Source organism: Empidonax traillii, unplaced genomic scaffold (genome assembly GCF_003031625.1).
Source record: "Empidonax traillii isolate 1590-97213 ecotype Southwest subspecies unplaced genomic scaffold, ASM303162v1 scaffold448:size1359114, whole genome shotgun sequence".
Taxonomy (NCBI): Eukaryota; Metazoa; Chordata; class Aves; order Passeriformes; family Tyrannidae; genus Empidonax; species Empidonax traillii.
Window position 1 is genome coordinate 104,968 of NW_020955641.1, and position 15,055 is coordinate 120,022.

At 58.8% G+C, this 15,055-nt stretch overlaps 1 protein-coding gene and 1 long non-coding RNA gene across 2 annotated transcripts in view; both read right to left on the bottom strand.

Annotated features, from left to right (window-relative positions):
* Positions 1 to 4,062: 4,062 nt before the first annotated feature.
* Positions 4,063 to 15,055, bottom strand: part of LOC114062968 — a 16,945-nt gene continuing 5,952 nt past the window's right edge. The window contains exons 2-3 of the long non-coding RNA XR_003572478.1: positions 11,281 to 11,286; positions 4,063 to 4,368 (exon numbers count right to left, since the gene is read on the bottom strand). This is a non-coding gene — a long non-coding RNA (uncharacterized LOC114062968). The remainder of the gene's footprint in view (positions 4,369 to 11,280; positions 11,287 to 15,055) is intronic.
* On the bottom strand, positions 4,067 to 9,817 carry PSMF1 (proteasome inhibitor subunit 1). Its single transcript, XM_027894931.1, has 7 exons — positions 9,654 to 9,817; positions 8,644 to 8,796; positions 8,209 to 8,291; positions 7,387 to 7,563; positions 7,187 to 7,240; positions 5,251 to 5,409; positions 4,067 to 5,126 (listed from the first exon to the last, which is right to left on the bottom strand). The coding sequence occupies exons 1-7, from the start codon at positions 9,780 to 9,782 to the stop codon at positions 5,075 to 5,077; spliced, it is 807 nt and encodes a 268-aa protein (XP_027750732.1). The 5' UTR covers positions 9,783 to 9,817; the 3' UTR covers positions 4,067 to 5,074.

A 15,055-nucleotide genomic window follows, 5' to 3' on the forward strand; every position in this document is an offset into this window, starting at 1 on the left:
CCTCCCGCCGCACCGGTGGCACCTACGGCTCGGTGCGGCTGCGGCTGCGGAGGGTGTCCGCTGAAGGGACGCGGGCGCTGCTGGAGAGCCAGCTGAGCCCCCCGCCCCAGCCCCCCGAGGGGCCCGGCTCCTAGCCATGCAGGCCCCTGGGGACACCCTGCTACCGGCAGAAGCGGGGGTCCCCTTGCCTCACCCTAACACTGATACCACCTGGTGAGACTTGGCCTGTGCCAGCCTTCAGCCACCATCCTTGCCTCCTTGAACCCTTTTCGGATGGGGCTCCCACCTGGCAGCACTGGAGTTATGCGGCTTTGGGATACTCCACTGGCCTGGGCTGTTCCCCACCTCCAGAGCTGGGACAGCGTGGCCTTCAGACCTCCCATCGCCTCCCCAGCACCTTCCTGGACAGGGTCCTGCCACCAGCATCGCAGCAGAAGCAGCACCGTCAAGGCACCCATGGGATTTCCACGCCGTGGCCGGTTGCAGTCTGGGCTGGACGTGAGGCCAAGCTCTTTCCCACAGCCAGGACCTGGCTATTCCTCTTCCCCACGGATCTCCTCAGTTTCTGCCACCAGTGACCTTTCTTAGCAATATTTTCCTGTAAAACTCTGTGGCACAGAGCTGGTGCTTGCCCGTGCAGTGGGGCCAGCCCCCCACCACCCTGCATCCTCACACTCTACCAGCACCGTTCCACACAGCAGGACAAAGGCCAGGACACAGACCTGCACTGTGCTGAGCATCCCACTACCACCAGCAACACCAGAACAGCCTCCTCAAAAACCACGATGCTCTGTGCAGAGGAGAGCGGATGATTCCCGGTGCCTCGAGGCAATGTGGTGGCCCGGCAGTGCTGCCGCCAGGGTGTCCCCGTGCCGACCTTTGTGCTGATCCAAGGGCCGTTGCCTGTGGCAGGAAGGCAAAATTGCATCTCGGGGATTAAACATGAAGCGTCATTAAAGTACAGTGTTCTGCGGAAAGAGAAATGGGTATGAGCAGGGTGCTGGAAAAGGGCAATAATTATCCCATTGGAAAATGCAGAACCACAAAAGGTGCTGTTTGTCATGAACTTCCACCAGTTTTCAATCCATCCTGTAAATTACCCACTTCAAACGTTCCCAGGCGGGGACAAATCCCTCTAGACAGCCCGACATAGAGGAAAGTCACTTTTAGACCCAGTACAGTTGCCTGGGTTGGGCTTTATTCCAGGGCTTCCAGTGTTCCCTTGGATTCTGGGGAGTGTCCTCTACCCTGTGTTTCCATTTCTAAGGTTTTGCAGCTAATTCTTCCCACTGCTGTGAAGGGCCAAGTGTCCCTCTCCATCACTACATCACCCAGCCACGCTCTGTACTTATTGCAGGATCCCAGGAAACAACCTCGAATGGCCTCACACCCACAGTTCTGGCACACAGGTACCTCTCCCTGGGATGAAACCACGCTTGGGGTGAGATGTATGGCTGTGCTCTGCTGTCTCCAGACAGGCATCACCTCTGCCCACGGCCCTGGGGTGAGTGGCTTCGAGCAGAGCCTGCGGGGCCAAAGAAAGGGCCCCAGGAAGGCAGGGGGGGCAAGTGCCGTTGTGTCACCGAGGGGATGATCCTGGCGTGGACACAGGGGTGACAATGTGGGAGGGAGGGGACAAAGGGAAAAGAAGGGGAGGAAGGGGAGAAAGGGGGAGCTCTGGGTCTTCCCAAGGCACTGCCCTGGCGAAGGCAGATGTCCCTCCCACAACTCAGCGCCAGTCCTGTATGTCTGGATTAGAAAATAAACCCGTTAGATGGAGAAATCATCCTCATCCCTTTTTTGTTGCTTTAAATAAGCTGGAAGGAGCATTTCCAGGATGAAAGGCTGAGCCTGGTGGAGGTTACAGCTGCTGAGCAGCTGCTGTACGTGAGCATAAGAAATACTCCCGTGGATCAGGGCATGAGGCTGCTCAGGAGTCTGCGGGAAGGGGCTGTTGTTGCTTTGTCAGTGCGTTGCTGGGCTGTGCCTCGAATCCCTGCAGGACTGGGGGGAAGCCTCTACATGGAGAAAGACATATTTGCAGTGAGCAAACTGAGTTGAGGAAGGAGTGCCATTAAAGATGATTTGGCAGGGAAGGGCTGATGCTGTGCTGCCTGGGTGGGATGAGGGTCACTGGCTCTCCAGTCCCCCAGCACTGGTGTTTTGGGGGTGTCTCTGCTTGTGTCAGGGAAGAGAAAGGGGGCAGGGCCCAGTGTGCCTTTCCCAGTTCCGCATAACGGGTCCTGCTTTGTTTTCCTGCTGGGCCACACGCATGGTTTCCCTGTACCCGGCATCCCAGGGATGGAGCACCAGCTGCAGGGTAATTAGCAGCCGTGGGGGCTCTGCCATCCCATCAGGAGTGTGTGGGCAGGTGCCACGGGCTGGGCGGGCTGGCAGATGGCCTGAAGGACTCTCTGGGGATCCTGAGCTATTACCAGTAATCCAGTGCCTCTCTTTAAACGTGTGCTGGAAGCGCCTCCCCGGTGCTGCCGGAGGAGAGAGGTTGTGCCTGTGCCAAGACCGCACACCCAGCCCCAGCCGCTCCTTGCAGACTCCCCATAAAATTAACACGGGGTGTGTTGCTGTGCTCCCGTGCATGTTAATGTTTCCTGCCACTTAGGGTAGCAGCAGCAGTGCTGGGGACAGGGACACATGGCTGAGGGCCTGGACTGTCCCTCCTGCTGAAGGGAGACCTGACCCTCACAGCTGTTGTGGTACGAGCCCGCAATGGAGGTGACTGACCCCAAACCATGCATAGGGAATGCGGTCTGGCCTGGCCATGCCTACAGATGGAACAAGGAACGTGTTTGGGAACACTGGCCCTCAGAAGCCTCCTCTGCCATGCTCTGTCTCCTTTAGTGTGAGCCAAGACAGCTACCCAGTGTCCTGATCCTACCATCCTCTGACCCAGAGAGGAGGATCCTTGCCTCCTTTTACCCATCCTCTCTAGAGAGTGGATGGCTCAGCCCTGACAGCCCCGAGGCTCAGGCACAGGCCAGCAGTGGGCACTTGTCCCCTTTGGCACCCACTCCCCTCCCCTGCCACCTGTTTCCCAGCTGCACAACACCACGGGCCCGCCGGGGCCAGGCGCTGCAGACAAAAGCCGGTTCCTCGGCCCTGCCGCAGCCTCTCCCGGCGCTGACTCGCTTTAATTAGCCCCATCAAAGCCGGCTGCGTCTCTCCCTCCTGGAAGGTTGCAGAACATGATTAATTCAGGCACAGAAAGCAGGCTCCCCCCTGCAGAGAGGGGCCCCTTGATGAGGGCAAAGCTGTTTCCCCCAACACCCCACACAGCAAGGCTGGGGTCTGCTGTCTCTCAACCCCAGCAGAAAGGTTTGGGGCTTTGTTCTCCTGGGACAAAGCTGTGGATGGGTTCAGGCTGTCCCAGGAGCCGGAGGCGACAAGCAGGAGTGACGGCCTCACCGATTCCTGGGTCTGTCTCCCCATCCCTCTCATGCTGCTCTGGTCACAGGCATCACCTGGGTCCCATCCATGGGTCTGCAAGTGAGGCTGCCCATGAAAAACCACCAGGTGTGCAGCTGGGATGGCACATCCAGTGGGGCCTAGGCTTAGAACCACCCCCTGCACGTGTAGGGGTCCACACACGAGCCCATGGGAGATGCAGGGGATGCTCCAAGTTGCCCCCAGTGCCTGATTTCTCTGGCTGGCCTTCCCTGCTCCCACCTGTGCACAGCCCAGGGTGGCACACACTGTAACACAGCTTTATTAGCTGCATTTGTAGGCAAAGAGGTTTTAAAAGGAAAAAGGTCTTTGGGGAAAAGAGATAGATAGGGGGATCCCTTCCCTCTTTTTATTTCTGCCAGTGCAGCTGCATGTGGCGTTCTGACAGCACTTAATGCCCTGGAGAGGCAATTACTGCAGAAGCTGGGCTGGGCTGCTCTCCACTTCATTTTCCTAATACAGTTACAACGTCTTGGAAAAGCGCTGCTGGCTCAGGGGAAGGTACAAAGCGGGTTCCCAGCGTGGATCCTCTGCCTTGGGAAGGGCTCTGGGGCTTCCCATCAAGGAGCAGGGCACCACCCCAGCAAGCACCAACACAACACTCGTGTCAGGTTTTTATTTCAGTCTCACAAACATCCTTCCAAGAGATCAAACCACGAGAAGAAAAACAGTGTGAGCCCCTGACAAGAAAGATGAGCTGCAGCCCCAAAATCAACTGAGCTGGGGCATCTGTGGGGAAGGGAGGAGGTTTCCAGAGAGAGCTCAGGAGCCTGAGGCATGCACATCTCGCCCATTCTCCCAAAGCCAGACAGGCAAAGCCACACATAACAAGGCTGACAGTAGCAAAATGTGTTCTATAAACCTCTTTTGCAAAGCTCCCTCGCTCCTACCCCAGCCCCACACATGCTGCCTGTGGAGCTTCACGGACACCCCAGGAATGAAGAACACTATGGCTGCAGGGAAGAGAGGGGGCAAGGTGGGCCAGGAATTCAATCTGTGTCTCTTCTCATGCACATCAAATGCTTTGCTGGTAGTGCTCTTCCAAGCCAGCAGGCACAGCCCTGTAGAAGCTGATCCCAGTTGCTGTTGGGGGGTCTGCCCATGGAGACCCCCGTGGGTTGGGCTTTCCAGCCCTTCAATCAGTGCCTTGCTCAGATACAGAGCGAGAGAGAAACCACATCTGAGTTGGGGAGCCCACTTCAGCTGTCCCCTTCAGTGAGGCTGCTGGGGCTGCCTGGCAGAGGAGCAGCAAGGAGCCAGCTCTCTCCTCACACCCCCTGCTTTGTGGGACCCCAGCAGCAAGCTCTCCAACCCTGGAGAAGCGGAGGAGAAATCCCACAACACCCAGGCTGCTCCCAGAGCACTGCACCCCACGCTGCCACCTCGCTGGGCGCAAAGAGCCCAGCACCCTCAGAGGAGCAGGAGAAAAGAAATGGACCTACTGCCTCCTCTTCCGTTCTGCAAACAGGGAAGCCTTTATAGCTGATGGGACACACGGGAATGCGACCCCAAATGGAGAGAAACGCTGCTGGAAAGACCTAAATCCACCGGATGTGGAGCGAAGAGGGGAAGCACACCTGCTTCCCAGGAGACTCAGCCGCTTGGTGACTCCTCACATGAACATGTCGTCGTAGCCTGGAGGGGGAAGGTGATCGGGATCGGGCCTGGAAAGAAATTTGGAGCAGAGTCAAGCAGGAGTGAGAGCTCAGGTCTGCAGCAGCAGGGATGAGCTGGGATCCAGCAGCAGGCTGGAAGCAGGCTGGAACACAAGCACGGCCAAGGACCTACCCGGGTCGCCCAGCTCCTAAGGGGCTAAAGGGGTCGAATCTGGCGCCTGGTGGAACAGCTCCTGGGGGAAGCCGGCCTGGGATCCCTGAGGATGGGTCAATGCCGGGCTGCCGGAAGCCAGATCGGAGAGGATCCACGATCATTCCCCCACTCCGACCTCTGGGGACAGGAAAGGCAGAGAAGATGAGATTGGCACTGGTGAGAGAGGAATAAAGCACATCCCTGTGCCAAACCTCTGCTGCAGGAATGCCAAGCGTGGCAATGTGGGGTTAACCCAACACGTGGCAGTGGGAAGGAAAGCTCCTGGGACAAGCCAGTGAGGCAGCCCAAGGCAGAAAGACAGAGAGCCCTGCACCGAATCCTAGAATGGTTTGAGTAGGAAGGAACCTTAAAGCTCATCTCATTCCACCCCCTTGCCATGGGCAGGGACACTTCCCCCTATCCCAGATTGCTCAAAGGCCCATCCAACCTGGCCTTGAACACTTCCAGGGATGAGGCAGCCACAGTTTCTCTGGGCAACCTGTGCCAGGGGCTCACCACCCTCACAGGAAGGAACTTCTTCCCAATATCCCATCTAACCCTGCTCTCTGTCAGTGTGAAGCCACTCCCTTTTGTCCTGTCATTCCAGGCCCTTGTCCCAAGCCCCTCTCCAGCTCTCCTGGCGGCCCTTTAGGCACTGCAAGAGGCTCTAAGGTCTCCCTGGAGCCTTCTCTTCTCCAGGCTGAACATCCCCAGCTCTCTCAGCCTGTCTCCAGAGCAGAGGTGCTGGCTGTCCCCTCAGGAGGTGTCGGACCCATGGCTCTCTCTGCTCCATCCCTGCTCCCCGTCCTGCCCTGTGCAGTGTTGCAAGAGCCGGCGGCCCCGGCTAGGCTCCCACAAGCCATTCCAAAGAGCTGCCTGGAAGTCATTTGCTGACCACGGCGGCTCCTCGGAGCTGCCCCACGCTGCGAGCGCAGTTCCTCATGGCTGGCTTTGTGCAAGCGCGGCTGGAGCCTCTGGACACCGCTGCCATCGTACAAGTCATTAACAACCGTGCTAATGAGTTCCATTAAGCTGGAACGGCTGCCCGAAGTGCCCCAGGACAGCCAGGTCCCATGAGCATATTCCTTGGAGTCTGGGTCTCCAGCCCCAGCGCTGGCAGGTGTCAGCACACAAATCTGCTTCCATTTACCATCTTTTTTTTGTCCTTTACAGAGAAATCTCTGATGAAGGGCTGGAGGCAGCAACATTTTTAGCTGTCCCTTTTCTAGCCAAACCCTCGGAGAAATGAGATTTGCAGGAGGGGAAAAAATGCCATCCCCACAGGAGACTGGTCCCAGAGAGGAGACTCCCCTGGGCTTCAGGACACTCCACAACAACCCCGAGAGCTGTTTTTTGTCTGACTGAGTGTGCTTTTGACTGGATTAGAAGATGACAGGTTCTCCTTGCCTGACCAAACCAAAGGTCGAGGACGTATCTGTGAAACCCAGTTCCCCAGACAGCCCAGCCTCTGCCCGAGCGCCTCAGACAGCTGGGAGGCTTGCAACAGGACTTGGGAATCCATGAACTCGGCTTTCAGCCTCGCCTTCTGCACACTGCTGGGCTGGGGACACAGCAGCTGGTAACGGTTTAAATTAGAGGCTTACATTCACTTAACGATGTATTCAACTTTGATTTACTACAGGAATTACTGCCTGTTAAATGAATACAAGCTGATTATTAAACAGACACAGATTGCAACCTATCATCTATGCAAGAGATGGGATCTTATTACGATATTAGAACCAGATTGAGCTTCAGCAACTGTCAATTGGTCCCTCACAATGTGCACCGAGCAACTGTCCCATCGCCACCGCCCCCACTCAGAGACACTTGGCTGGGTGCTGTTCCAGTGGTCTCCAGCCACCCCCACACCTCCCAAAGGCAGGGCAGGGGGTGCTCCAACAGCCATACTCACCCAAAAGGGTCCAGGTCTTCCCCACCAACAGCAAAGGGGTTCACGGGAGAAGGCCTGAAACAACACAGTGAGATGTTCAGGGAAGGGCAGAGCAGCTCCCACAGGCATGAGATGGGACCTGACATGTAGTTTGGGGAGCTGTGCCAGGATCACATCCCCTCTAAGAGAGGGCCCTCAGCAGCCACCCACTCTTCACTCACCAGGATGGGGCCCTTGTGCCCGCTGGCTGCCGGGGAGGGATCCGGAGGGGGTCGTCATCTCGCTGCAAATCCTTTTTGGATTCAGGCTCCTTTTTGGCCTTTTCTGTGGGGGCCCCGAGGGGAGTGAGGATGCCTGAAGTGATCCTCGTCCTCAGCTCCTCGGTGTTCTTGTACACCCTGCAGTGAGGAGAGGGAAGGCACAGGGTTGGGTAGACCATGGCACCGGGACGTGAGGTGCTGGACAGGCTGCAAGAGGCGTGAGGAGGGGACAGAGAAGCCCAAAGTGTGTCTGACACAAAACACATCCCCCACTAGCAGCACAGAGGGGACAGGGAGACGTAACAGCACATAGGGGCACCAAAGCCCTCACCCCATTTCAGATGCCTGAGATGTCACCCAGCCCAGGGACTCCCTTCTGCTGTGGCCCCAGTCTGACCAGTTTGCACTGGACGAAAGCACAGCACATGGCACTGGTCTTTAGCAAGGCCATGGGGTGTCTAGGTTGGGGCTGAAGCTGTCACAGCCCTGGGCAGTGTCCACCCAGAACAGTGCTCTGGAAGTAAACATTCTGGCCTGGCCTGTTCCCAGGTGGGATGCCTTCCGCTGGGCTCCAACCCACAGTCCCACTGTTCCCTAAATCTCTCCTGCCCAACAGCAGCACATAGGGAGGCAGGGAAGGGAGCTCTGGCTGCATTTCAGGGCTGGCCTGGGTTTTGTACTGGGGAGGAAAGTCCTCCAGCTCCTCCCAGCCTGGTTTCTCCCCCACTCTCCATGCCAGTGGGACATTTTCTCCTGCAGAAAACACCAGGGAACTAAGATTACTTGTGGAAATCATCTAGGTGCTCTGGGTTGACATAGTCGGCCACTGCCAAGGTCACATCTGCCACCTTCTGAGAGCCACGATCCTGCAGAAACACAGGCAAAGCACAGAGTGAGTAGCCTGGCAGAGGTGGGAATGAGGGACAGAGCAGGTACAACCACAGCTGGGGGCTTGGGACACAGTGGGGCTCACTTGCTTCCCGCCATGTCCCTGCGCTGTGCCTGAGTCCCCAGGAGCCCTGACACAGCCAGGGTTTGACCAGCTTCACGCTGGGCCCCACAAACACCCCCTGGGTCTGCCCCATCCTGAGGGGCAAACACTGCTGCCCCTCAGGCAGGACAAGCAAGCACAAACATTTAAGGTATGGGCCCTGCTGTTCTTTGCAGCCGCTGACCCTGAAGGACCCCAAACCCACAGGGGCCTGCGTGGGTGCTCACCATGACGTTGAGGATCATGCTGTCCTCCACCATGATGGCCTTCAGCAGCAGCTCACGGGCATCATCTGTGGACTTGTAGCGCAGTGTATACACTTCCTTGTTGGCTTCCCAGCCAGTAGGCAGCAGCTCCGACTTCCTTTCATCAGGACCTGGCTGCAGTGGAAGAGATAGGCTGACAAGACCCTGCCCAGGAGCCCAGCACTACCTCCCAGGGCTGGGGAAACCTATTTTGGATGCAATGGGAGATCCAGAAGGGGATTGAGGTCTCTGGGAGGGGGATCTCTCGGCCTGGCCCTGCCTGAGTCCCTGTACTGGAACAGGACGAACATAAACACCCTTTGCTGAGCCTCATGGGGAGGAGGCAACATAGGCCCAGAAGACCTCAGAGAGGTGCTCTTCCCTGCCAGGCACCTCTCACCTCCCCAGCGTGACACAGAGCTGTCTGGCTTTGGGGGAAGGCTGATATCGTGTCTGTCCCAGCCCCACAGCAGCACTGCTGGAGGGCACTGCCCTACACTGTCCCCTCCTCTGGTACTGGGAGGGGTTCTCTGCCATGACAATGCCCTACACCGCCCCACTGCCCCCCAGAACCACAGCAGACAGTCTCCCAGGACCTCCAGCTGCACATCAGGCTCCCAACCCACCAGATCCCCACCTAAATACGGGGTCCAGAACTAGCCTGACCCCTGCACCCTGGTATTGCCCCACTGCCCCCAGCACCGGGACCTCCCATCCTTCAACACGGCTCTGATCAACCCCCAGCACCGGGACCCCCCCCCAGAACTGGGACCTCTCCCAGCACGGGGACCCCTCGCAGCCCCCAGCCCTCTGCCCCCCGCTCCGGCTCCCACAGCAGCACTGAGGCCGCTCGGGCTCCCCCCGCCCCGCAGCGGTGGCCGGGCCGGGCTGGGCCGGGCTGGGCCGCGCGGCGCCGGCGAGCGGCGCCAGGAAAGGCCGGGGCTTCGCCGCGGCATCCGCGGAGCGGGGGAGGAGCACGGCCCGGCCCGTACCTGATCGCCGGTGCCCAGGCAGCGGTAGCCGTGCCTGACCAGCTCCCAGTGCACGCCGCAGACCAGCGCGTCCTGCGGGCGGGAGATGGCGGCCCTGGCCCAGGCGTAGAGAGGCTCCAGCCCCGCCATGGCTGCTCCGGGCCGGGGCGGAGCCGCGGCCGCACCGCCCCTCACTAGAGGGCCCCCGTCCGCTGCGCAGCGCCCGGGGCCGGGCAGGGAGCGGCGAGGAGGCCCCTGGAGCCCTGGGGACATTGCTGGGTCCCTCGCGACAAGACAGACACTGAGAGGGGCCGGAGCGTGTGCAGGGAAGGGAACGGAGCTGGGAAAGGGGCTGGAGCAGCAGAAGCGGCTGAGGGAGCTGGGGGGGCTCAGCCTGGAGAAAAGGAGGCTCAGGGTGGGGACCTTCTGGCTCTGAAACTCCCTGGCAGGAGGGGGGAGCTGGGGGGAGTTGGGCTCTGCTCCCAGGGGACAAGGGACAGGACAGGAGGGAGCGATCTCAAGTCACACCAGGGGAGGTATGGATTGGATATTGGGGAAAACATCTTCAAAGAAAGGGTTATCCAGCCCTGGCACAGGCTGCTCGGAGCAGTAGTGGATTCACTGTCCCTAGAGGGATTAAAAAGATATGTAAATGTGGCACATGGGAACGTGGCTTAATGGTGGCCTTGGCAGTACTAGGGGTACGGTTGGACCCCGTAGGATTTTAGAGAGCTTTTCCAACCTAAAGGATTCCTTGGTCGTATGAGAGGTCTTTGTTTAGCACCATCCAGCAGCCTCCAGGTTAGAGTGATCCTTCCCTGCCACTGGCTCTTCCTTGTCAATCAGAAAAGCATTTTGAGTCCCTACAGGTCTGCATGTGCAGCTGTAGCAAGCCTTCCCACCGACACCAAAGGGACCAAAGCACCAAGCAGCCACTGATGGTTTTATTTCATCCCGTTCACAACTCCCTTCTCTGGGCCAGTGTTTATAACACCTAAATTCTATTAAAGTTGCCACTGGAAGGCGTTCAGAGGCTTATTCAGAGGCTTATTTGCCCTGCCCTTGGGCCAGAGCCAGTGTCCTCGCTGTGGCTGGCAGGAGGCCGGGGCTTGGGATGAAGCAGCCCCATGCCGGGGAATACCATCATCTGCTGCTTTCCCAATCTGAGCTCCAGCTCCTTGGGGATGCTCATCTTGACTTCATTATGCGTCAATTAATTAACTCGCACTGTTCGCTCTTTCCATTTCCCCCTCAAGAAGTCACTGAGGCTGAACAACCGACCGCAGCCCGGCAGCTCCCGTGGGAATCACCACCAGGAGACACCGCACCTCCTGCCACACTCTGCCACTCCTGTCTTCACGGAAGACAGCTGGACACGTCAGGAAAGCTACTGCAGATTTTCCAGGGGGCTGGGATTTCAGCACAGGAGCTCTATGAGGGAGGTATCAGATGGGGATGTGCTGGGAACAGCAGGAAATGCCTCAGCCGGAGCTTCTCCATCGCTGAGATGTGATTCAGAGCAGCAGCAGCATTTCCACCCCATGGCTCGGCTCGCTCCTGGAGGGCAGAGGCTGTGGTTGCAGACTTTGACAACATCCACATTTCACTTTCCCGGCACAGCCTGGCCCTGGGTGGGTGAGGCGGGTACCAGTGGCTCCATTTGAATTCCCCTTCCTGAGGCAGAGTTTGAAATTGTGGGTCTCCCCTCATTCCTGTATCCCAGTCCTGCTAATGGACTTTCCCCCGCCTTCCTGCAGAGCTGCTCCAGGTGCCAGAGCACATGGATGTTTGGGACCAGTGGCCTCAGGAGCTGTTGGTGCCTTAGTGGGATCACACAGAAGCTCTGCCGAGTGCTTACCAAGCTTTCCCTTTCCCATCCAAATTGCTGCCATTCCTGTTCACCCACCATCTGCTCTCTACCCTCTCGCCCATCATCACGCGCTCCCATCCGACCCCGGGGCTGTCCTCCTGTGGCCTCACCTCCGTGTCCATTCTTAGTTCCCCGTGTTGTGTCAGTAACCCAGACTGCACATGAGAAGAGAATTCTGGTGCCACGTCCCCCTTGGCCTGTGCAGCCCTTCTGTGGGCAAAGCAGAGGGAAAGCGGGATACCTCCATACATCCCCTTGCCTTGAGTCTCTCCTGGCAGCCAGACCCCCCTGTACCTGAGCCCGTGGACTCAGGGCTGGCTGCCACTACATCAAAGCCACCGCTCCAGTGCCCACAGTGCCGCGCTGGCCCACGTCGCCCGACTCCCCGTTGGCTCCTTCCTCTGCTCCAGCGCCTCGCTCGCTCTGTGGCTTGCTGATGTTGAAAACTACTGGCCACATGAAAGCAGCCCCCTAATGCGAGTTAGGGGCCTGCGAGCTGTGTGGGAGGTACGGACGGCCCGGCCCCGGCTGGGATCAGCAGCCAAGTCACTAACGAGGTGACGAGGATTGCAGAGCTGGCGCGGTCGTGCTGCGAGTGCGTCACGGCGGCTGCCGGGCACGCCAGTGCCGTCGTCGGAGCAGCCATGTCCTCTTTGTGGCTGCTGGAGCATGGCTGGGAGTGAGAGCGATGCTGCAGGAGCTGAGCAAAGCCCCTGGAGCAGCCCTGACACCTCTCGCGTGTTCATGCCCAGCTCTTGCACCGGGGAATCTACCCTTGGCCATTTTCCTCACTCTTTTACCCAGGTATACAATCTGTGGTGAGCTGCTCCCTGCTGGAACGTGGACAGGGGTGATGTCCCAGGGGAGGTGATGTCTGGAGCTGCTCCGGCAGGGCGGTGGTGCTCGAAGCAGGTAGAAGGATGCATCAGCCCGGGTCACCTCCGTCACACAAACCGCAGCCTCCCCTGACCTTCATAGTTTCCCACTGCCTCACAGCTCCTGTTGCATGCGCCCACTGCAGTGTTGTAACGAGCAGAAGAGGAAACAGATTTCCCAACCACCCGCCCCGCTGGCAGCCCGCGAGCCCTCCGTGCTGGGAATGGCAGCCGGCGCGGCCAGGGCAGCTGGCTCACCCCTGTGCCGTGCTGGGTGTGCCGGCTGTGACCCAGGGCCTGGCGAGAGGGGCCGTGGATAATCCCTGGCTCATGTTCAGGTGTTGAAGGCTGCTGCTTGCCTCGGGGTCAGCTCGCTACTGCTCCTCTCCCGTGGACGGGAAAGCCCCTGGGCATCACCTCACCCAGGGTCATCAGGGCCGGATGCTGATGGCACTGCCATGTTTCCTACCAGGATCTCCGTGCTGCTCCATGCAGGTACCACTTTCCCAGCACACAGTGGGAGGGATCCCTTGCTGCAGAACAGGGAGAGCCAGCAGTGCTGGGGCAGCTCCTCCACGCTCTGCTCAACACTCACCCCCACCCAGGGCTTACTGGCTAACAAGCAGCCACCTGATTGTGACTGAAACCACTGTGCCAGCGGGTGTGGAGTGGGACAAGGGTGCTTGGAATGGGCTTCCCGCCTCGGTCCCACCATTGCCTTGAGAGGGTAGGTAGTCACTCCATGAAAATGTGGCCTCCTCTTCATTTCCCCTAAATTCAGTTCCAGGGAAAGATGACACTGAGGCAGGAGAAAGGGGGATTTTCTCCGGGGAAGAAATGCAAACCACATGCGGGCGGACTCGCTGCAGTGGCAGGAGGAGGGACTGGGGTTGCAAGAGCCGGCGCTCAGCAGCGAGGCCGAGCTAAAGTCAATTAGTGCTTCAGGACTCTGAACACACTCGAGCGCTGTGCTTCGAGCAGGCGTGATCCTTGTCAGAGGGAGGCTGCCAGTAGGGTTTGAAAATAATTAGGAAACCCAGAACCCCAGTGTTTCCCAGAACAGCCTGTTAGTTCTGTGGTGGAAACCTTGCTCGCAGGGAGCACATCACACAAACACAGTCGTGACTCATCAACTGGATGGAGTGAAACTCCATTTTTCGGAGGTCAACATGCTGGAGTCCCAACGAGCTTTACCCTTGGCGGGGCTCCTGCACTCCCTTTGCCTGCCTTAATTCCAGGGATGCCCAGCACACCTGAGAACAACGAGGGCCGTTTTCATGGGATGTGTTTCGTCCAGAGACTCCAACACCTTCCAAGGGGGCAGCAGCGATGGGGAAACTGAGGCACAGCCCCATCCCTGCAGCCTGGGTGGACACTGCCATCCCCCCCCTGCTCTCGAGGGACCTCGGCTGTGAATCCAAACGGTCCAGGACAGCCTTGGAGGAACAAAACAAGGCAATCAATCACCCTTGCTTCATCCCGCTCCAGCATGCATTGTGCGGAGCCTGAGGGATTCCGCATCAAAGCGGGCAGCAGCTGGCTGCCGGGGTGTCCCAGCCCCAGACGGGCAGCGCCCTGCCCACGGGCTGCCTGTCTGCACTGCCCACGCCGGGCTCAGCCTCTGCTCGCTGCCCGAGGCCCGGCGGCAAAGCCGGGATGCAGCGCTGCTCCCTGCTCCTGGTACGGAGGGAGATGCCCGAGGTCACGGCGGCTGCAGAGAGCACCGAAGGCGGGGGCTCAGGGGTGCCGGGGCCCCGCAGCAGCATCGCAGGGCCGGCAGCACCTCCCCTCCAGAGGGGCGAGGAGGAGGTGGCATCACACACGGCCGACGAGCCAGTCCCGTTCCAAGCTCATTCTGGAGCTGTGGGAAGCCTGCGGAGCACAGCCTGCTCCCGCCGTGCAGCTCCCGCTATCCTCACAAGACCCTTTCCTTTGCAGTTCCTTCCATGCCAAACAGCGGTCGTTTCTCCCGGGTTGCAGCCCCAGCGCTGCTGCAGGCAGTACATGAGTTTTTTTGATGTCTTTTGCAGCTCCCCAGCGTTTCTCCCCGTCCCAGGCACGCACGGCTGGGATGAGGCAGTGTTCTTGGGGAGTACTGGCTCCTCGGAGGTTGGTGAATATTCCCTGACAAAACCGGTCCAGTGTGCTGCCCAGTGGGGCTGGGGGTGGTGAGAAAGTGCAAGGGGTCCAGTTTTGGTGGGCTGGGCTGCACCGTGGTCAACCAGCAGGATTGGCCATCTGGGATGGGGGGGGTCTGGGCAAGGGAGAGCCCCCAGACCCCCCTGAAGCAATGCCATGTGTGGGTGCAGCACTGCAACAGCAATTTGGGTGCAAACCCTCAAATATCCCCTATTTTTCCCCTGGCAAAGGGTCAGGGTGGCTCTGCCCCGTGACCACAGCATGGGACTGAGTAGGAAGGACACAGCTCTGGCAGCCTGTGGGACACACGTGCCTGTGGTGGGTAACAATTGACATTTTTTCCAGTTCGTTAATTAAAACACAGAACAAAAGTCACTAAAGTGTGAGGCTGGGTGTTTACAGGGAAAATTCCTCTCCAGGTGCCAGGTTTATTAATAGAAGGAGGAAAAAACCAAGGGGGAGAGGCAGGGCCACAGCTGGACAAGGAACATCTGGGGAAGGAGATGCTTTTGTGAGGGTGGATGGATTTGGGTACACGT

Coding starts and splice junctions, on each gene's coding strand:
- PSMF1 (XM_027894931.1), bottom strand. CDS start 9,782: ATGGCGGGGCTGGAGCCTCTCTACGCCTGGGCCAGGGCCGCCATCTCC. Junction 8,797..9,653: donor GCCTGGGCACCGGCGATCAG/GTACGGGCCGGG, acceptor CTTCCACTGCAG/CCAGGTCCTGATGAAAGGAA. Junction 7,564..8,208: donor CACCTAGATGATTTCCACAA/GTAATCTTAGTT, acceptor TCCTCACTGCAG/GGTGTACAAGAACACCGAGG.